At 38.9% G+C, this 22,009-nt stretch overlaps 1 protein-coding gene across 6 annotated transcripts in view; it reads left to right on the forward strand.

The window, feature by feature from the left end:
* Grik1 (glutamate ionotropic receptor kainate type subunit 1) overlaps window positions 1–22,009 on the forward strand; it is a 429,122-nt gene that overhangs the window by 391,884 nt on the left and 15,229 nt on the right. For 4 of the 6 annotated variants that reach the window (XM_008836016.2, XM_008836018.3, XM_008836017.1 and 1 more), the window contains 2 exons: window positions 13,915–14,140; window positions 21,383–21,633. In XM_008836016.2, coding sequence (XP_008834238.1) covers window positions 13,915–14,140; window positions 21,383–21,633 — 477 coding nt within the window. Of the gene's footprint in view, window positions 1–5,925; window positions 6,174–13,914; window positions 14,141–21,359; window positions 21,634–22,009 lie in introns of those variants that run through there. The other 2 variants (XM_008836020.1, XM_017798905.1) reach the window with 2 other exon arrangements.

A 22,009-nucleotide genomic window follows, 5' to 3' on the forward strand; every position in this document is an offset into this window, starting at 1 on the left:
TGTTCAATTTAAAAAATATTTTATTTATTATTTTTATTTTATGTGTATGAGTATATTGCCTACATGTATGTAAGTGCATCTGTGTCATGTAATGCTTGTGGAGGTCAGAAAAGGGAGCCAGATCCCCTGGAACTGGAATTACAGAGTTACAGACAGTTGTTAGCTGCCATGTGGGTTCTGGGAACTGAACCCAGTTCTTCTGCAAGAGCCGTCAGTGCTCTTAGCTGCTGAACCATCTCTCCAGACCCATAAAGGAATTTCTTCTATGATTTCTTCTCTCCTCCTTCTTTGTTTGTTCGCTTGTTATTCTGTTTTTGTTTTTTGAAGCAGGGTTTCATGCAGCCCGAAGTGGACTCAAACTCGTTACGTAGCTGAGCTCAGCTTTGAACTCCTTCCTGATCCTCCTGCCTTCACCACCCAAATGTTAGGATGATAGGCCCGAGCTATAATTTGCTGTTCTATTCACAATAGGAAATGGACCATCCTAGATGGTGAAAATGTGATATTTATCCACAGTGAGATTTTATTCAGCTGTAAAGACAAATGAAATTAAATTTGTAGGAAAGCGGATGGAGCTGGAAAGTATTATATTAAGCGAGGTCACTCAGAATCACAAAGACAAAAAGTCCCATGTAACCTCTCATATACAGATCCTAAAGTAGAATGTTCATGGGTATGCATGTAAGTGTGGGCTACGAAACTAGAAAAGAGCCGGAGGGGGGGCACAAGAACACAAGTGACATAAAAAAGTGACATAAAAGCGGAAAGGAGGCTTGGGGTAGTTAAAAGGCACAAGGGGGTCAGGGAGATGGGGGAGAAGAGAGGGCAAATGAATTAACAAAACAATTATTTTTAGCATTTCAGAATGAAATCTAACACTGCATGCTAATTAATTTTTTTAACTTTAAAAAAAAACTTTGAGAATTTCATGCATGCATATAAGGTGTTTTGATCAAATCCATGCCCACTCCCTCCCCTCCAGCACCTCCTATATACTCTTTTTCTTTCTTTCTTTCTTTCTTTCTTTCTTTCTTTCTTTCTTTCTTTCTTTCTTTCTTTTGGATTTTGGCTACTCTAACATTCCCCCCTCTGAAGAGGTAACCCTAAAATCCTCTTAGGGATTAGATAAGAGCTCCTAAATACGTTTGATATTTTTGGCCTTTGGAACATAGTATGTTGCTAAGAAGCCCAAGGACATTTTGACTTTTAGCCAAGAAACTGGCTACTTTCCTTTGGGGTCTTTTTTACCCTAGCTGCCTAGCCAATTCCTACTTCTTATTCTTTTTTTAAATTTATTTAATAACCACATAATTAGTAGAAGCATTTTATTACAACAGCACTGACATAGTCAATAACAGTTTCCAGAGCAAATTTTTAGGTTCACAGTATTGAATTAATAAAGCAATACATTATCGTGCTCAGTATAAACCCTAGAAGGCATAAAATTAAATGAGGTTTTAACCTTTAAGAAAGATCTCCATTTCTATGTTTCATACAGATAAGCTCATTTTTAATGCAACTAACACTTAGATGTCTGCACATGCATCTTTAATCTCTTTATATCTGATTATTACTAGTCATGGTCAGTTACTTTCTGAGATCCTTGGCACCTAAGCATGGATATAAAGTCATCAGGTAGATTTCAATGGTAATGTTTTTCATATCTACTAATTAACGTGAAGCAATTTTTTATGATTCTTCCTCAAATAACTCATTTTTTTATTTATTGACTTTTGTGTGTGTATTTCATATAGAACATCCCAAACAATCTTATTCATCTTTATACCTGCATCCTAAATGGCACCCTCTTATAGCCTTGCCGCCCCCCACTGGATCCCATATACTCTGTTATCCCTGTTACTGTCCACTGTGTTATCAGTTCATTCTACTTAATTTTTTAAGAAATAAAAAAAGTGCTAGAGAGATGGCTCAGCCATTAGGAACACTTGCTGTTCTTCCAGAGACCCGTGTTTGAGTCCCAGACCCACATGGTTGCTAACAACCGTCCATAAGTCCAGTTCTAGGGGATCCAACACCATCTTCTCACTTTTGCAGGGCATTACATGACACAGGTGCTCTTACATACATGCAGGCAAACATTCAGTCACATAAAATAAAAATAATAAATAAAATACATTAAAAATAAACACTTATGGAAGTAAATGTGCTTGTGAGTTGGAAAACAACATTATAATCAAAATAAACTCTAAAATCATCTTTGTAGAAGCCTTCACACTAAGATCACTGAAACAAAGCTGTCAACCCAAGACTAACTAAATGGATTTGTGAAGTATGCAGATTTAAAACAAAAATTAATTGGATGGGGTACAAACAGTGATCATTTTATTGTGTAACTGTATTGGTTCATTACTTATGTGATCATTTTAGCAATAATTTTAATAAGAACAGAAATGTATTATTAAGAGTAAGCATAGCTAGAGTTTCATTAAAAAGAAGACTAATCTAGACAGTGATATTATTATAAGAGTAATGATTATATACAAAATATGAGTTCAGGGATGGGTATGGCAGCACATGCCTTTAATCCCAGTCCATGGGAGACAGAGGCAGGCAGATTGCTGTGAGATGGAAGCCAGCCTAATCTACATAGCATGTTCTGGGCCAGCTGCAACTACATAATGAGACCCTGTCTCAGAAAAATCAATGATTGTATTTCTGAAATCAGTACCGTGAAGGGGCACAAGTTACCTAAAACTAACTTTCATTATGAGTCTTGTTCAAAACCAGAGAAGTCACTTGCCAAGCCCGTGGGTCTGAGAAAAATTACCAAAGAAAAGTGTGCTATATTTGAAAAACTATCCAAAATTATTTATGTTACTCAGTATCACCCAGAAGTCACTAAGAGAAATGGGCTGACAGGGAAATGAACAGAGGAAATCCTACATCCTTCCAGACCCACAAACGGTTGCTCTTTGAAGAGCAATAGACTTGACCACCCCTATGTGCAGAGAATCTGAGTACTTAAAAGTGACCCTTGCTCATCTTGATTGGTGTCTGCCCACCTGCCTCTTTGAATGTGCAGAAGCCTGACTCTCATTTTTCTGGGCAAGGGCCTGAGGTGATTAAGATATACCTCGAGAAAGTGAGACACAAGGGACAGTGATTGCTCAGGTCATCAGGCAAACGACAAGGCTACAGCTGCTCTGGGGGAAGCAGGAGGCACAAGCACAGACAGCTTAGCTGTGAACAGCAGCAGCAAGCACAGGGACCCCAATCCTGAGTCACGGGCTCTGTTTCTAAATGCTTCCCACATACTGTCTCATTTTGCCCCCTAAGGGCCAATTAAGGCAAGTACTAACAGGGTCCTCTCATGATATAATGAGGAAAATGAATGATAAGAGAGGCTGAGCAGCTTGCCCCAAAGTTACAAAAGCTAGCAATGGAAAACCAAAAGTGAGATCAAACTTCAGAGAGCTAAAAATTTGTTCCTTGAGGGTAGAGACCTTTTCTTCTGTGTTTACTGTTATATCATCAGAAACTATGTGCCTGGCACATAGTAGGAACTCAGAAAGCATGTTTGTAATAAATGAGCAAATACATAAATGAATTCTCCAAAAGGATATGTGTGTGAGAGACACACACAATGAGAGAAAGAGACAGAAATCGTCAGAGACCTAGACTGGGACAGACACCAGGAAGAGAGAAGGTCTAGAAATAGACTTACAGAGAGAGACCCTGTTGCCAAGACCCTCACTTTACAGGTCTGCTTGTAGCCCAGGAACTCTATTTATCAAGAAGGAATTTATCTGCAGAAGGAGAACAAGGAGTAAATCGATTTTGTTTTCCCCCCGAGGAAGCAAAGTTGTCAAAAAGCTTCAGAGGGGTGCGCACTGAGCTCTTAAACTGGATTATTCTACAAGGGAAAGGAATGTTCCAGCCTTTGAGTTGTCCATGTTGTTTCAATCTGAAAATTAGGTTGCTGAGTGGCAGTAGTTAAGGCACCAGAACTCAGTACTGACCTGGCTGCCCATTAATGCTGCTTTTGCTGTGCCCTCCTGGTTTCCATCCCTCTGGCTCCTTCCTCAGTGAAAACACGAACCTCTTCTACCACAAGGAATTAGCAAAACTGAGTGGGGTTGCTCTCACCTAGCACATTCTAGTCTTGTTGGAGCGGAAACTATGCTTTTTCAGTGTGGTCTCATCTCCACTCAATCCTGAAGACACTTTGATAAAAAGACGGTTTTACATTGTTCACAGTGTAACATTTTTGTTCCCTCTGGCAGCACCCCTAGGTGGTTTTAAATCATTTTGGAACCGAAGGCAGGTTCAGCAGTCACAGATATTGCCAATATCCATGACCAAACAAACTGCACTAATCCCTCACATTTGGCATCCAGTCTACAAACAAGTCATGTTTTTTTTTATATATATATTTTACATTTTTTTGTACATAGAGGGTTCATGCATACATGGAGCATGTGGAGATCAAAGGACAACCTATAGGAGTTGGTTCTCTCCTTCCAACTTTAGGTCCTGGGGATCAAACTCAGATGTCAGGCTTGGCAGCAAGTGCCTTTATTTGATTAGCTAAGCACTTATATGCAACCATTTTACTCTTATGGGGCTGGAGAGGTGGCTCAGAGGTTAAGAGCATTTGTGGTGCTTACAGAAGACCCTGGCTTAGTTCCCCACATTTACATGGCAGCTAACAACTATCTATAACTCAAGTTCCAGGAGATTCAGTGCCCTCTTCTGGCCTCCACAGGCATAGGCAAAACACTCATACACATAAAAATAAAGAATATTTTTAAAAGTAAATAAAACAACTTAAAACAATTTGATAAGGAAAGGCTTTAACATAACATCAGGACTAACCACTAGTCTCAAGGGATGTATTTACTGAAGCATTGTCTCAGAAGATGTGGCCAGAAATTGCTTGCTAAAACGTCAGTCAAAACACATGTACATTTTCTCCTAGAGTTTGTTGTTCTTACAAACAGCATGACACCTTAAATTCTAGAACACTTGTATTGAATTCTCAAAATGGAAAAAAAATCATTTTTTTGGTCTTTTTGAGACAGGGTCTCTTTGTAGCCCCAGCTGGCCTGGGACTCGCTTTATAGACCAGGCTGGCCTTGAACTCAGAGATCAACCTGCCTCTGCCTCCCAAGGGCTGGGATTAAAGGCATATACCACCACGCCCAGCTGAAAATTTTTTTTTAACAACAAAATTTAGACTTCTAAAATAGCCCCAATGGGTTTTCCTTGTCCACCATCTGAATCCAGGTAAGACGAACAGGATTAGCTGACCCTTTTAAAAGCAAAACTGTGTCGTGGAGATGCAGGTCTAAGATGAGGTAGGTTACTGCACTTTTCTTCACTGAGTCTTTGTGGAGGAACCACACTGATCGTTGAAGACTATTTATACAAAAGAACTGGGATTGGAACACAAGTTAGGTTCCACAAAGTTTCAGAAAGCCTTAAATGGATATCCTGTAACTCCAGCAGACTGCCCATAAAGATAAGAACAATGTATTTTCTTTGGCCAAGGTCAGGTAGTTAATGATATTTATTAAATACTTCATTTTTCACAAATTCATGGGTACTCCAAGTCTTAAAATCTTAAGCACCATAGATCATTCAGCACAAGGACAATTACTAGGCCAAGGTTAAAGAAAGACTGAGCACTTCATCAACCATCTGTACTGCTGAGATGTTTAAGAAACTAGGTATCGGGGGACCATTGTGTTCTCCTTATCAAGGCTTCAGTTAGCTAGACAGCTCTGTTCATAAGTCAGAAAGTTCATAATTCAGTATTTCAAGTCTTCAGCAGAAATTTTTAACAAGCTCTGTTATTAGTGCTTGGAATGAAGCTCATTAACAAGCCAGCATGAAGCATCATGTTGGTTTCCCTTTGCTCTACTGGTAGATCGCTGGTTCTAATTATTTCAAAACTCTGAACAGGTAAGACTAACCCTCTTCTGACTACATGGAGCCACACCAGCATCACAGATGGTAGACCCAAAGAACAGCCAGTTCAGTGAACGTGGTGGTTGTAACTTCCTGAGAGCCTACCTGACCTGTTTCTCCATCTTTGTACCTAAGAGAACTGACATCTGTGACATCCACCTACAACCTTTCCTTCCATAGATGGAACACCGTGACATTACTATTTTTCTATTTCTCATAGAAACTATTAAAGATACATGTACAAAGCCATTCTTTCTCCTGTTGCAATTCTGTCCCTTACCTCACTGAATAATGCAACACACCTAACTTTGGTCTCTCAGTGACAGTGTAGCAAGCGACATTATTTTATCCCAAAATACGTCTTGTCATGTAAAAGTCTAAGTGCCAGTTGAAGCCTAAAGCAATTATTTCCCAATACCCTTTGTGAACCATCATCCATGGTTTTAATTCAGGTTTCAAAAGAAAGGACTACCATATACCTTTTCTGAAAATTTGGCTGATATTAAATGCTAGAATATCAACTAAAACTTCTAGGGAGGTGCTTAAATTGCAGCAACTGGAGCCAAGTAACCTGGATTCAAACCTTGACGCTATAGCTATAGCTTGACAGTTACTTAAACTCTTTGTATCCAAACTTCCCTACCTATAAACTGAGACAAATACCTAATGATCTCATGAGATTGTTTTCAGGATTACATAGCTTAATAGAGATAATAAACTTATACCACTCCCTAGCAATTTGTGATTTTAAAAAATATCACAATTATCAATTTTCTTTTTTTAATATTTTATTACTTTTTAATTTTATGAGTGTATGAGTGTTTTGCCTGCATGTATGTAAGTGCACCCATGTCATGCAATGCCTGCAGAGGTCAGAAAAGAATGTCAGATTTCCCTGGAAAGGAGCCAAGGATGGTTGTTACCCGCCATGTGAGTGCTGGGAATCAAACCAGGGTCCTCTGCAAGAGCAGCCAATGCTCTTAACCATGAAACTATCTCTCCAGCCCTGATAATTTTTCAGCTCTCACTAAGAGTCCTATTGTTTTTCAGTCCCTCTATATTTAAAATTACTCTGTTCTGTCTTTGTTCAGCCTCTTTGCTCAATGATCTCCAAAATGTTAAGCCCAAAACCAGTGCCAGGACCCAAGATCTGCAAGACATTCAGAGGCCTTGCCTGACAGAAACCTGAAGCCTTGGAAGCCTTTCCTGAGCACATACATTATATTTGCTGAAGAATCATTCCCCACATCGTCAGTAGGCAGGAGACAGAGAAGATGCCCTTAGAATTCAGCTGAGGAGTAGAACAAGGCAGTTCAACTTAATTCAACTCAATTTATATCTTTTCCTGGATCTCCCGTAGTAACACTGAGGTTGACATTGTGAGAGAGGATGGGAAAAGCATAAAACTTTCTGCAAAGCTTGGAGATGTAAAAAGCAATAGCAAGGGATGAGGTGTGTGCATGCATTGCACAGACAGGAGGTGGAGTGCACATCAGAAGACTTCCTTGTAGGCCAAATTGACTACGAAAGAAATAGTTTTCAGTAGAAGTTTGCCTCGTAAGAAATCACTATCCTCCCCAACCCAAGCCAGAGGATTACATTAGATTAGATTAGGATTCAGTCTAAAATGACTTGGATAAAATAGGCTTTAAAAAAATCATAACAAACTTGTCATTTGTAGCTTTCATGGTCTAGAGACTTTGGATGAGCTGTGGGAATAAGGGATTGTAACTTTTATAATCGCCTTCCAGTGAGTGGTTAAGCACCTTCAGCAAACCAAGAGACATTTCAAGGAAGTTACTGAACCCAGTGCTGGTAGAACTGAAGCAAGGAGCCATTACAGGGGGAGGGAGGTAGAGTTCAGAAAAATGATTCCGTAGGGAAGTAAAAGATGAGAGAAATTCCTCAAAATTCTCCACATAGGAAAGCGCTCTTCCCATAAGTGCCTGAACTTTGAAAATCCAACTTACTTTACCATCAGTGTCAGAAGATAAAAATGTGTTTGTTTGAAAAGAAGTATCTGTAAGTTCAGTTTAGCTTAACCTGTTTAAAAGCCTTGTATATTACCTGCAATGTACCAATCTTTATCTCTAGACAGGAGAAAAATATGAGCAATTTTAGCAAAGGTGTTTAAGTCTCACTGAGAGAATTTCCTAAAGGGAGTCAATCAATTTTTAAAGCCTCAGAGAATCTTCAAATGTCATAGCTTTCTATCCACTCAAGGTAAGTCTATGATCAAACACAATGATCATATCATGGAAGTGAGAAGGACAAAGGCCCCTGACTGTAGTAAACATGACTTCCAATAGTGTTCCTTCAGAGTGATGGTTGTTAGTTAAATCACATTAATATAATATGCTATTGTTTAATGAAATTTATTTATCTTTAAATGAAATGGTTGTTTTTAAGGCAACTATTCACCTCTTGTATGTCTGTTTCTCAAGGCTGGATTTCTGAATTGTTGGTTTCTATGTCCCTGGTTGATGTTTAAGGTTTTTCTTAGATCAGGGTTTCTTAAAATTAAAATGTAAAGACCTAAAATGTAATAATTTTTATATTTCAATTGTTCAGTATATACAAACTTACCACATTTATATGATTGCTTTTGATAAGGTACCAAAGAGCAAATGTCAACAACTTATTCCAGGGATGGAGAGATGGTTCAGTGGTTAACAGCACTGGCTGCTCTTGCAGAGGACCTGGGTTTGATTCCCAGCACCCACATGGCAGCTAACAACTGTCCACAACTCCAGTTTCAGGGACTCTGACGCCCTTTTCTGAATTAGTAGGCATTGCATGACATGGGTGCACAGACATATATGCAGGCAATACATACATACACATGAAAAAAATAATAAAAACTTATTCCTGTACATGGGGTACAAATTTATGAAAGTAAATAAAAGGAAGCACATGGAAACAAAGATCGATGCATTAAAATGTCAGAATTCTGGCCTGAAATAAGATCTCACAGGGATTCATTCTACTGAATAACGGGATCATATATCTTCACTGTAGGCGCTCTGTAATCTGGTTGGGGAAATAATGTGATGAGCAATGTTTATCTCAATAAAAATGAAACTGCAGAGAGATAGTTCTACAAAGTAGTGTTTGTATTAACAGAATACTCCAGAACTTGCACAGAGAAAGGAAAGAACTCAAATATTTTCCACATTTCTTATTCCACTGTTGTACATCTTGAAACATTATCTAAATATTTGTCTAAACAAATATAGGCTGTTGGAGGTGATCAAGCGCTGTCTATATGTGATTTGTTGGGCACGAGACTTACAATCACTCTTCTACAACAGAGAGATGCTCACAACTACTTGCTTCAGTGATTTCTTTAGAAAATATGTGAATTCTGGTGAAACATCAGCAGGCTATGAGTCTGATGTGTTGTATAGTAAAACATAATTAATCCCCTTTGATGAAGAACCTCAACTCTAGAAAAGAATATTAGGATGAAATCCTAGCTTCCTCATTTTTCAACACAGTATTCTATTTCTCAACTATAAAGCAGAAATAATAGCAGTAGCTATTTCATGCAACTGTTGTGAAGATTAAATGAAAGAAAACATGCAAAAGTGCTCAGAATAGTGCTTGGTACACACAGTAAACATTGTCTGTGCTAGCTCATTCTAGTCTGAACAAGCAGGTTTTAACCGCTCACGGACAGAATGTAAGTCACTTCCCAGTGAGTATTTAGCCCTCACACAGGATAATGGAAAAAGCCAGAAATAAATAATCATTGTCCATTTTGCTAAAGTAACACTTTCTCTTCTGACAGATTTCTGATGGAATGTGTATTATTTACCGGCCATGTTTAATCAGTGTCAGGATAAAACAGACAAAAACTAATTCATCTAAACCAGTAGCCTCTAGGGATTAAAAAGGAATTCTAAAAGATTTGACTTTTATCAAATGATGCTTTTTCAGTTTTAACAACTTTAACTAAGAAGCTTAGGAGACATTACAAGCATTCTAATTAAATTTTTACAGATTCAGTGAAATGAGAGGCAATCACTGGTTGCATTTTTTAAATATACTGTGTATTATTTAGAGTGATTTAGGAGAATGACTGCAACTATAGAAGATTTGGAAAAGGAAAAACACCCAGGCTGTCATTCAAACAGTAGGCTTGGTCTTTTAATGTTTACGATAATTTTCTGTGATGCATAATCCTATTTTGAAGAAGCATTAAAATTTTCATCTTGAAAATGAATAAAACAATCTGTTTAAAAGGGTACATCTAATTTACTGCTACTTTTGAAAATGCTACTTTTGACCTAACAAAAACTGAGCATCACTGAACACAGCATGACAGTGGCTTAGAACTCTGGAAGAGGCAGGAAAGATCCCTCAGTTCCCTGCTGACTCTTCCATCCACCAGCTGTGACCTCTTTCTGTCACTGGCTGTTCTCAGGACCTGCATTCCTTATGCAGAGGGAGTGATCTAGAGAGCAGAGACGGGTTTGGAGGACCTTTAAGAGAAACTTCCCAGCATGGCCTTCACTTGGTAGATTTCCAGTGATGGAAAACTCACAATATACCAGGGTCCTGAGTTATTTACAGATATTTCTAGCTATTTAAAAGTTATTTTGGGGTCACACTTGGTTCTTTCCAAAAAAGTTCTCTCGCATCTCCAGAAGCCCATAATTCTAAATGTGGAATTTCATGGAGTAGCCAAGAGGCACACTTCACAATGACAGAAGAGAACTTTTCAAGGAAGGAAAATGCTGATTGTCCATCTCCAATTTTGTCATCATTAGTCTGGAGCAGAAGTTTAGCAAAGGGTAAAAAGGCTTCTAATGACTCCTCTGCCTTAAATCTTTCCACATCCTCTACCAAGTAAGAGTTTTGTTAAAAGAGAAATATCTACCCTTCACATTTCGAAGCCGTTCATGTCAACTCAATTTTCCTGGGGCCTAAGCCAGAGCAACTTTCTACGCTAAGAAGGACTTGAATCCATGAGCTCTGCTCCATAAAGCAATCTAGAGTTAAAAGCACACTGACTCAGGATAGAGTTTGTTACTGAGCTGTGATGAAATAAGAGAGATGAGAGGGACTGAGTAAGAGTTGAGCAATTTTTCAGTTATGGAATATTGACACCAACATGGTCTTGCTAGTCTATGAGTATAGGCATCTTTGAATACTGTCCTGTACCCATGTAGAGAGTTATGAGTGGAAGGGGCTGAATAATAAACACCTGCAGTCAGACCATGGGTGTTATTGTCATAGATTAAAAACTATGAAACTTACTTCAGAAAATGTGAGAATGCCTCCTGATAAGGACATGGTGACAGCTGTGTGGGGTTTGCATTAGGACCCAGTTCAGCCCTTCATTTCCCTGGATACCTTGATGGGCTCTTCATTTGTCCACTTATTATGAATGAAATGGCCATTTGTTTATTTTTGTCCCTGACTTCCACAAACCAAAATTCCACCCTTCTAACAATGATGCTAATTTTTAAAAAAAAAAAAATTTGGGTCTTTTTGAGAAAGGGTCTCCCTGTGGCCCCAGCTGTCCTGGAGTCACCATGGAGACCAGGATGGCCTTAGAACTCACAGAGATCTACCTGCCTCTACCTCCCAAGTGTTGGGATTAAAAGCATGTGCCACCACACCCAGCCAAAATATTTTATTATTTTTATTTTATGTGTATGAGTGTTAGGCCTGTATATAAATTAAGTGTACCCATGTCGTGCAATGCCCATGGAGGTCAGAAAAGGCTGTCAGATCCCCTGGGACTGGAGTTATGGACTGTTGTTAGCTGTCAGATCTCCTGGGACTGGAGTTACGGACAGTTGTTAGCTGCCATGTGGGTGCTGGGATTCAAACCCGGGTCTTCTGCAAGAACAACAAGTGTTCTTAACTGCTGAGCCATCTCTCCAGCCCACAATGATGCTAATCTTAATAAAATTTAAAATAATGAAAAAATAGATGTTCTGTGTAATTTTTACATGGAGGTTGATTCTTATGTTGTAGTAACATAAGACCAACTAGTAAAATGCCTCAGGAGGATGTCAGTCCATAAATAAAAGTTATGTTTTCACATATAATTGTAGACCACATAAGGTTAAAGTCATTGTCAAAATTCTTTTGACAATATAGATATCTACTTCCCCCAAGTCAGTATCAAACAGTGGAAAGAACATTGAACTAAATATTATGGGGGTTCCCGGGTCTAGGGTTAACTCCAATATTAACTTTGTGAGTGTTGAGGTCTCTAAAATTTCTTTACCAAAATTTCCTCATCTATAAAAGTGATAGTTTCAATAAGTCCAGCTCTAAACTCTCTGTCAACTTTAAATTTTCATACTTCAAAGTAAACTATTTTCCCTTAAGCTGGTTTCCTGATGAAGGAATAATTTCCCCAGATGCACATCTACTGCAAAAAGATAGAGCGACCACCCTGCTTTCATAAATGTGACCCTTTACTAAAAGTTTGGCGGTATCAGACTCTTCAAGGCTGAAGCCACACAACAAATGAAGCCTCAGCCCTGACCCCCACAGCCTTTGCTGTAGATTCATGAGCTCCAGTTTGCAGATGTCTCTGGGGCTGAGGAGTCAGTCTCAGGAGCCTCATCATGGTGGAATGTGTCCTATAAAACATCAATATGTATAAGATATCTGTATTGAATTGCTATCTGTCTTATAAGATCTTTCTCATGGGGCTCTTCAAATGCCTAACGATCCAAAATAAAGCCATCTGTCCTCCCCTAACTCATGAGGCCTATTCTGTTAACCCAGGTCTTAAACAGACTTAGTCAAGTGAGTTCCCAGAACACTGGAGCACGAATAAGCACATGAGGGTTGATTCCACAGGTATTTCCCTCAGTGTTTACAGCCTCTAGTCATTTTAAGCTTCTCTGCACCCCTAAGATGATATGCCCTGGCCTTGCCAAGGAGTCTGTTCATGTGTGTGAGCACTTTGTGCACGTGTGGGAACTGGTTCGTTTTGAAAACATCAGTGTTTCCCATGATGACATTGGTCTTTGAAATAAATAGAAGGAAGGACTGATGCAAATGAAGACAAATTCAGGAAGGAAAAACTTAGAATATTATGGAAATTACAGAGTAAAATATAAAATGCCTAATCATAGATCACTATTCAGAAGAATGGAAATTCATGTCTAAGCAATATAAAAATGCAGGCAGTGTGTTTTAACAAAGAAAAGAAGATAATGATGTAATGGTGTCTGTGGATAGATGCATACGTAATCTATCATATATATATATATATATACATATATATAGCATATTATTTAATCTGTCAAGAAGGTGAATAAAGGAAACAAAAACCACAGAGCATTTTGAAATGAAATATGCAGCCCTTGTTAGCTAAAATTAGACAGCAATGAAAATTGTATACATAAAAAGTAGGAAGAGTTTTCTGATTTGAATATTACCTAGAAAAGGACATTTACATTCTAAATTTTGTACAAAATTCAGCTATGGATGGTAGTTCTTTAGCGATTAAAGCAGAGAATACAAATGACGTATCCCAGGCTGTCCCCAGCAAAGTAAGGCTGGTCAGGTATTGGAACTTCCGTACCCCCAAACAATAAAACAGCATCTGCTGAAGTCCAGTGGTTGAAGGGAATTGGAGCAAATGGGACAGCCTCAGCTTGGCCAGTGGGCTGCGATGTGTTGGTCTCAAGTAGCCACAGATCATTAGACGAGTGTTATAAGTGATGCTAATGCTTTTTCTTCCCTAACTAAAAGCAAGAAAAGGACCCTGAGCTCTGCCTTCCATCCATCGAGGTCTCCTTTTCCTTTATGGCTGCCTCAGTGCCTTTATATTCCCTCCTGTAGTCAACTGTAGATCCAGACAAGTCCCAGTGTCATCAATCTGCTCCCCACCCACTGAGATTTTCTCCTCTATTACTTGAACCACTAGGATGGTAAATAGCTGTAGGCCATGGTTTTTTTCAGCACTCTTCTGCTGGTGGGTGTGCTTTTTTTTTTTTGTCTCTGCAGAAATCAAAGATATCCACCTATGAGAAGATGTGGGCTTTTATGAGCAGCAGACAGCAGAGTGCCCTGGTCAAAAATAGTGATGAGGGGATCCAAAGAGTGTTGACCACCGACTACGCTCTACTGATGGAGTCCACCAGCATTGAGTATGTGACACAGAGGAACTGCAACCTCACTCAGATTGGGGGCCTCATCGACTCCAAAGGTTATGGAGTAGGAACGCCTATCGGTAAGAGGGACAAGGTATCATCCAAGACTAAGTTGGGCCATGTTGATTACAAATATTCGACATGTTGAGAAGTCACAATGTCTTTATCAGACTAAAAAACAACAGAAACGCCCATAAAAAAACAGAGGCATGTTTTAAATAGAGGAATGCCAGATATTTAATCTAATAAACTCTCAAAACTGTTTCTTTAATATCCTCCCACAATGGAGCTATTTAAGAATGTATAGTTTTTAATTTTACCACAAATATTTTAAAGGACATATTTTCCTAATTAATCTTTACCTTATTTTCTTGAATGTCTGCATAGACCCAATTTTTCTGCCTTAAATTATATTGAAATAAAATAAAATTAATTCTACACATAAATGTAAATTAATTTTGTATGCAGAAGGCTATTGTTTCATGTCAGTAAATGAGAAAACATTTCTCTATCCATCAGAAGAAAGGGGTTAAGAATACAATTTAAAATTTACTCAGGCAATAAACTAGATTCATTCCAAGATAACTACTGAAGGCCTCCAGATAGCCCTATTGTTTGATTCTATAGCACTGTTTTCCCTGGGGAGCTTATTGTCAGGCAAGAATACATACCCATACAAGATCATAAATGACAGTAGGAGACACAAACAGAACATTTGCCTCTGTTCTGGGGGCAGTTACTGATATTTTCTGCACAGAAAGCACCCTCCCTATTACTTTGTTCTATAGGAAACTATCTGCAAGATTCTGGAATAAGGGCAAACTGCCTCTCTCAAATGAGGCTTTGGTAATCCTTCTAAAGGAAAGGAATCAGACCATCTAGGCCCCTGGGCTCAATCCAATAGGAAAGAATTGCAACGGCAATCAAACCAGAAAATTAAGGGCCCAAGGTAGACTTGACTTACTTGTTTGTCTTTTGTTGCTGTCTTTGACAAGGATTAGCCAGTGTGGCTGCCAATATCAAACAGGGATCATAAACTTAAATGCTTGCTTGGAGGAGTCAAGCAAAGATCATGAGTCAAGCTGGTTAGCTTTGCTTGGGGTGGTACTAGGGAATTCTGGTAGCTATAGACTGTTAGTGACCATGATGTAGGTCTTTGTGGTCAGTCGGCTGTGGACCTATGGGAACATGAGAACCAGTATGCTGAGACAGCTCATTTTCTAACAAAGAACAAATTCAGATTTGGGGTGAAGGAAATTTCCTGTCATTAATTTGACAACTAGTTCAATTTATATAATAAGAACTATGCATCCTGTATTCAACCTAATATTTGACATTAACCATATTAATATTAATTAAATTAACCAAATAAAGATCAATGGTCTTCAGTTACATATTTGCCTAGTGTTAGAAAAATTAACATATTCTATGAGATATTAACTTTGTTCTAACTGCTGTCCTCTAAATCTTTGGAAGAACAACTGTTCTAGGGGAACTGTAACTACCTTCTTGGTCCTTTACTGACTTTTTTTGCCAGGAGGAGGGGGAATAGTTTACTGAGTACACTTCAAAAGAATACTAGGCTGGGGGCTGGAGAGATGACTCAAGAGGTTAAGAGCACTGACTGCTCTTGCAGAGGACTTGGGTTCGATTCCTAGCACCGACAGGGTGGCTAACCACCAATCATGACTCCAGTTCCAGGGGAATCTGACACCCTCTTCTGACCTCCCCAGGGAATTGCACAACATGGGTGCACTTACACACATGCAGGTAATACACTCATACACATAAAATAGAAATAAAAAAGAATACCAGACTGGGCAGTAACCAGTATAGGCCTATAGATAATTTCAGGTGGTAGGGTAGGGATTGCCTCTATTTGGGAAATTTACTTCTATGGTCAGGATGAATTGCACCATTAAAAGGAAGATCAGCTTCTTAATTTTCCTCTATGAGTTGTCATCTGCTGGGATAGGCCAAGGTCTTGCTGACCATGTTGCTTCCTTTGGAAAAATTTTCATTAGCGACAACTCTAAGATGCAGCATTTTTGTTATTTGAATTTGTTTCTTTGTGCCACTTTTAGATATATGTTACATGATAAATTCCCCCCAAAAGGGTTTAATTCAAATTGGCCTAGAAGTTAGCAAACATGCATGTAGACCATCTAAGTTCCTCCTCATACATAAAAACTTAAACAGAGCTAAGAAATCAGTTGTTTAAATTTATAGAAATTTTCAAACATGTCTCCAAGTCTGATAACACATTGGCCTTTATTATTGTTATTGTTATTATTACTAGACATCAGAGAATGCAAAGTGGTAGAGTTCCACCTGTGGAGTCTCTGTGGCCTCTCTGATCAAGAGAATAGGTGACCACAGAGCTGCAGGACCTTGGAGAGTTGTCCAACCATCCTCTGAGGTCTGAATGATGTAAGGAGGGGCCAAAATATTGGCTGAACTCTTAGCCCCTCTTTTCTTACTGGCTTCGACTCGTAAGTATGGTAGCTGAACACTCAGATGGTCAGTTTCACCAGGCAGGAGGAATGAGTAGTGATTTAACATTTTGCTGCTATAACACTTACATCCTAATTTTAGTAAGAGTCGGTTTCCTAAGTAGTGAAAAATCTTAAGATTCTTTAGCATAAAATACAAGTAACTATCTTGATTTAACATAAGTGCCTTTAAGCCAGTTTTCTTAAATATTATCTCCAGCAGATCAATAATTATATTTTAACAAAAATCCAGGAAGCTGTACTTGAAACATAAAAAAAAATAGGCATTATTTTCAATGCCTAGCACCAACAATAATAAAATAGGCCAATGTGTTATCAGTCTTGGAGATATGTTCAAAATTTTTGTAAATTTTAAGTAACTGATTTCTTTGATTCGTTTAAGTCTTAAAAGGAATTTGGACTGTTTACACGTATGTTTGATAACTTCCAGGTCAATTTTTTGGGAATTTCTCAAGTAACATACACCTAAATATGCACTTAGTCAGATAGCGAAAAAGTCACATCTTAGACATAAGCCAACAGTGGGACCACAGACAAGATGAGATATGAAAAATTATAAGAAATCAGCAATTATGAACAGTCTAAATCTCAAAGATCCAGTGACACAGAAACAAGGAAGAAATTTTATGTCTCAAAGACAGAAAATTTAACCAAATGAGAGGGGCCTGAAAAAAGATCTAAAATGAAGGTTATCATGCAGACTTACACACAAAAAAAGTCAGTCAGTGTCAGGGAAATAATCAGGCAGAATATTAGTCTAGGTGGCCCTCTAACCCAAAAGCTTTTTTTTTTTCTTTTTTTGAGTTTAAGAGAAATTTTATTGATTCAATAATTTTATACAATTAATTTGATTATAGTCAGACCTCCTTTCCAACTCCACCTCCTCTCTATCACCCCCACCTCCTCACCTCGACTTCATGTCTTCTATTCACAAATGCAAAACCCCAAAGCGTAACCTGCATGCAGGGCTGCAAACAACTAACTTGGATAAGGAAAACCAAACATTTCTGACTGCTGGAAAAAGAGAAATCCCTTCATGACATTCCTGATCAGTGTGTTAGAGAAACAGAAATTAAAAGTGAAAATCCCATTCTAAACAACATGGGCATATTCTGACCTAAAACTACGTACAAAGGAAAGGGGGTGGGCCCTTACTTTGGAACACCTTTGTCTAAGAATTATAGGTCACTGATATTGTAATGAGACAGGATTTCACTGGCACCCAGCTCAGAGGTGTTATGTAAGATGGATGGAGTTTTTCATTTGCCAATGGCTTTTCTTGACGAAAATATCAGTTCTGCTGTTATGTTTTCCCTAAGTGAGAAGCTCTCCTATAATTTCCGAAGATTTCCAGATTAAACCTAAATGGACAGTTTATCTTTTTAACCCTAAAAACAAGGTCCTGTCTTTCTAGCCCAGGTTGGTCACCTCGTTTTATAAATACGTATGAGAAAATGAACAAATGCAATCTTATGTCTTATCACTGCTGGTTTTCATTAATGGAGCACAAGTCAGACACGAACATCAAGAATGGATACCTTACTTGAATCTTTGCAAAGTCAAGACACTGGGGTTGATTGTGACACTGTGCACCTTCTTAGAGAAGCAGCTTCAGTTTCTTAATAGAGCCGTCTTTAAACAAGATTATCTTAGCCTGAACCTTTATCACTCCCCCTTCTCCCCAATGACCCCAATCCATCCCTTTTCAGTAGCTCTCTTTGACACCAAATTTTCTGTCTGGTGGCAATGATAGAAAATAACGTGTATCACTCTTTCTGAGAACATTTGCACTTCCACGTGAGAATTTTAATTAATAGTCCTTTTGAAGAATGGAATGCTTAAGAACTAAAATTTCTGATAGTACAGTGATGATGGGAGGCAGGAATCGTGAGAGCTGCTGTTTTCTGCAACACTGATAAAGGAATGCAGCACTTTTGGAATTACTTTCCATCCTCACAGGAATGAGGCTGATTCTTTGATAAGTATACTGCATTTATATATTATGACATGAAGCATATGGAGTAATCTAAACATATCCACTCAAAATCTATTGCCACCCTTACCTATAACAAATCCTAATGTTGCCGGGCATGGTGGCGCAAACCTTTACTCCCAGCACTCTGCAGGCAGATCCCTGTGAGTTGGAGGCCAGCCTGGTGCCTGGTCTACATAGTGAGTTCCAGGACAGCTGGGGCTACACAGGGACCCTGTCTCAAAGAGACAAAAAAAAGAAAAAGAGTTGTCATTTTGAGTTGGAGAGATGGCTCAGCGGTTAAGAACACTGGTTGTTCTTGCAGAAGACCCGGGTTTGAAGCCCAGCACCCACATGGCAGCTAACAACTGTACTCCAGTCCCAGGGGATCTGACAGCCTCTTCAGACCTCCCCAGGCATTGCATGACATGGGTGCACTTACCTACATGCAGGCAATACACGTATACACATAAAATAATAAATAAACAAATAAAATGCACAAATTCTAATGTCAAAGAGTCTTCCTCCTCCCTTCCTAGATGAAAAGAAATACATGCTAGGAATTTTTCACAGTGGTGATAAACCTGTCATGCTTTTAAACCAAAAACAATGAAAGAATAATTGGAACAGATGGCAGACCTCAGAGAGAATTCGTCCACTGGGAATACAGCTGTTGGATAAATTTGAAAGATGTTTCTTTTATGATGAATTGACTCTTTAAGAAAGATCAGTTGCTATTCAGAAAGATGTGTGGATACACATCTAGATTGTTTTCAAACGATTTGTGATGTCATTTCTGATGTCACTCAGACCAGTCAGGCAACAACATTCACTGACACTAAAATATATGCAGATGTGAAAAATTCTGCATACACCTCTGCTCTTGCCATGACTGAGACCCAGAGGCTCCAAAATCTCCCCCCCCCCATAATAGAAGATTGGCAAAGTTGGCTCAGTCACAACACAAAATTGAAAACTCTCCTTGGAGACTATCAAGACTAAGGCCCTGGAAATGTGCCTCCTGAAGGATTTAAAATAAAACTCCAAGAGAATGAGAGCAGTTAAGATTTAAGCAGGTTACCAGGAGGCTGGAAATTACCTTCCTTGGAGACAACTTTAAGCAGAGATTGGCTCTCCATCTGTCTGAAATGCATTAGGTCTTGTGCAGCCTGAAGGCAGAAGGAGTGTGCCAGTCAGCATTTATTGAGTACCCACTGTGTATTTCACCATGACTACTGTGCAACCAGGACCCTGAGCATCATTCTCACACCCATCACCACACTTCTATGTACCTTGAAGGAAAATACTCCAGGGTCTCTCAATTGCTCATGTGCTCTGGGGATATTTATGCTTCTAATTTTGTCTCTACCCATTTTTGTGGGAACATTTAAGCAAACAGTCTGTATCTTAATTCCATTTTCAAAGCCTGTTTTCTCACACAAAATCATACAGTTAATTGACAAGTCTCCATCTCCCTCTTAGGAGCTTCGTTCTTTTGATTTTGAGGGCTGACATTTTTTTTTAAGTTTTTGGAGGAAAGAAAAGGCAAATGCCATCAACACTGAACCTCAGCTTACTTAAGCTATGGCACGGGACATAAGTTATATGTGAGGAAAGGAGGGTGGCTGGGAGCATTTTCATGGAAATAACAGAGAGGTGAGGGGAACTGAGTTTGATTCCTGGCCCTGCCAAGGTGGATTAGTTTCAATCATACTTTCAGTATAGTAAATGGTCAGGATTTTATTATTTCTAAGGTTTTCCCCTGTCTTTAAGATGCCTGATTTTTGAGTTTGCTTCCACTAAGAATGAGTTTAATTTTTTTCAGGCCGAGAGCTAGGGTGCGCTAGTTTTCTACTGAGTATAAGAAATGCTAACCAACATTATTACCATCCAGGGAGAGGAATCTTGAGTAGAAGAATCTTGTTGCGATTGATTAATGTAAGAATTCAGAATAAAGACATTATGTCCACAGACAGATGTTACCACTTTCTAACCACTACATAATTAAAAGTCCAATGGCATTACTAGAAGGCACACCATAAATATTACCAACAAGTTCTTGCAACTGAATTTGTTAGGTCCTCTGAATTATTCAAAAATCTACTTTTTCTTAATTGGTACATTAGTCAGTATGGCTAAACAGCTGTAGCCAACACCTGAAATTTTTCAGTGTTTCACACAGTAAACGTTTCATCTTTGATTTTCACAGTCCGGTATGGACTGCCAGAGGCTCTCCCTCATGCAGTAATCCCAGAGTGCCTTTTACGTTGTAGCTTCACCATTGCTCGTGACTTGGAAATGTTTCCCTCTTGCTGTGTATTTGGGGAAAGAGCGAGAGCAGAGCATATTGGGAAGGTCTAGGACAAAGGCCAGAAATGCCATCTATCGCTTTAGCTCCCTTTGACCAGAAATAAGCATGTGATTATATTCAACTCTAAGGGAGACAGGGAAATATCTAGGTATTCTCCTATGAAGAAGTGGAAATGGCCTCGTTCATAATAGCAGATGGCCACAAGACCAGAAAAAGCAGACTCTAAACAACAAATTCCTCAACACATGAAATGACTGGTGAAGACCTCACCAGAAGCCGAAATGTCACAGAATTTCTATTTAACTTTTCCTTATTTGGAAGAAAACACCCTGAGTCACAGTAAATGTCAACATGTCAGCTAATTAGACTCCTCAAAATAGAGAATTGGACTTTCCTGTCCTTCGGTAACAGATTTGTGCCTCGGGGTTTCACAGCACCTCTGAGGTACTTACCACTAAGGTAGTGAAACGCCTTGACCTCTTCTTCCTCTCTTTGGTGACCAGTATCCACATGACCCCGCTTTCAGGCTCTCCTTACCGGGATAAAATTACCATTGCTATTCTTCAACTACAAGAAGAAGGAAAGCTGCACATGATGAAAGAGAAATGGTGGCGGGGAAACGGCTGTCCTGAAGAAGACAGTAAGGAAGCTAGTGCTCTGGGAGTGGAGAACATCGGGGGCATCTTCATTGTTCTGGCTGCTGGACTGGTCCTTTCTGTATTTGTAGCCATTGGAGAATTTATATACAAATCACGGAAGAACAATGATATTGAACAGGTGAGTCATCTATTTCTAAGAATGTACAGTTTGTTACTTTGAATTTTCTGTCTAAAGTTGGAGAACTTTAAGGACGTTTTCCCTTTTTTGTAGCAGTCTATTGAATTAGATGCCCAGAAGAGCCATTTCTAAGTTAGAGCAAAGGGCTATTGAATCCCTGCCAGGTGCTGCTGGCATTGCAGCTCCATCATTTATTAATGAGAGGAAGGAAGAGCCTGTGCACTAAATCCAATTAGCACTATTTGGAATGACAGTACAGAAATTCCAAAGTCGGTTAATTTTTTGAAGAGTTATTTGCTCTTAAGATAGAAACTATGGAAAGAACAAGGGAGAAAGATAAATCCAAAGTTAGAGAAGATATTTGTGAGAACTCTTC

This window comes from Nannospalax galili, unplaced genomic scaffold (assembly GCF_000622305.1).
Source record: "Nannospalax galili isolate Female #2095 unplaced genomic scaffold, S.galili_v1.0 scaffold136, whole genome shotgun sequence".
NCBI lineage: Eukaryota > Metazoa > Chordata > Mammalia > Rodentia > Spalacidae > Nannospalax > Nannospalax galili.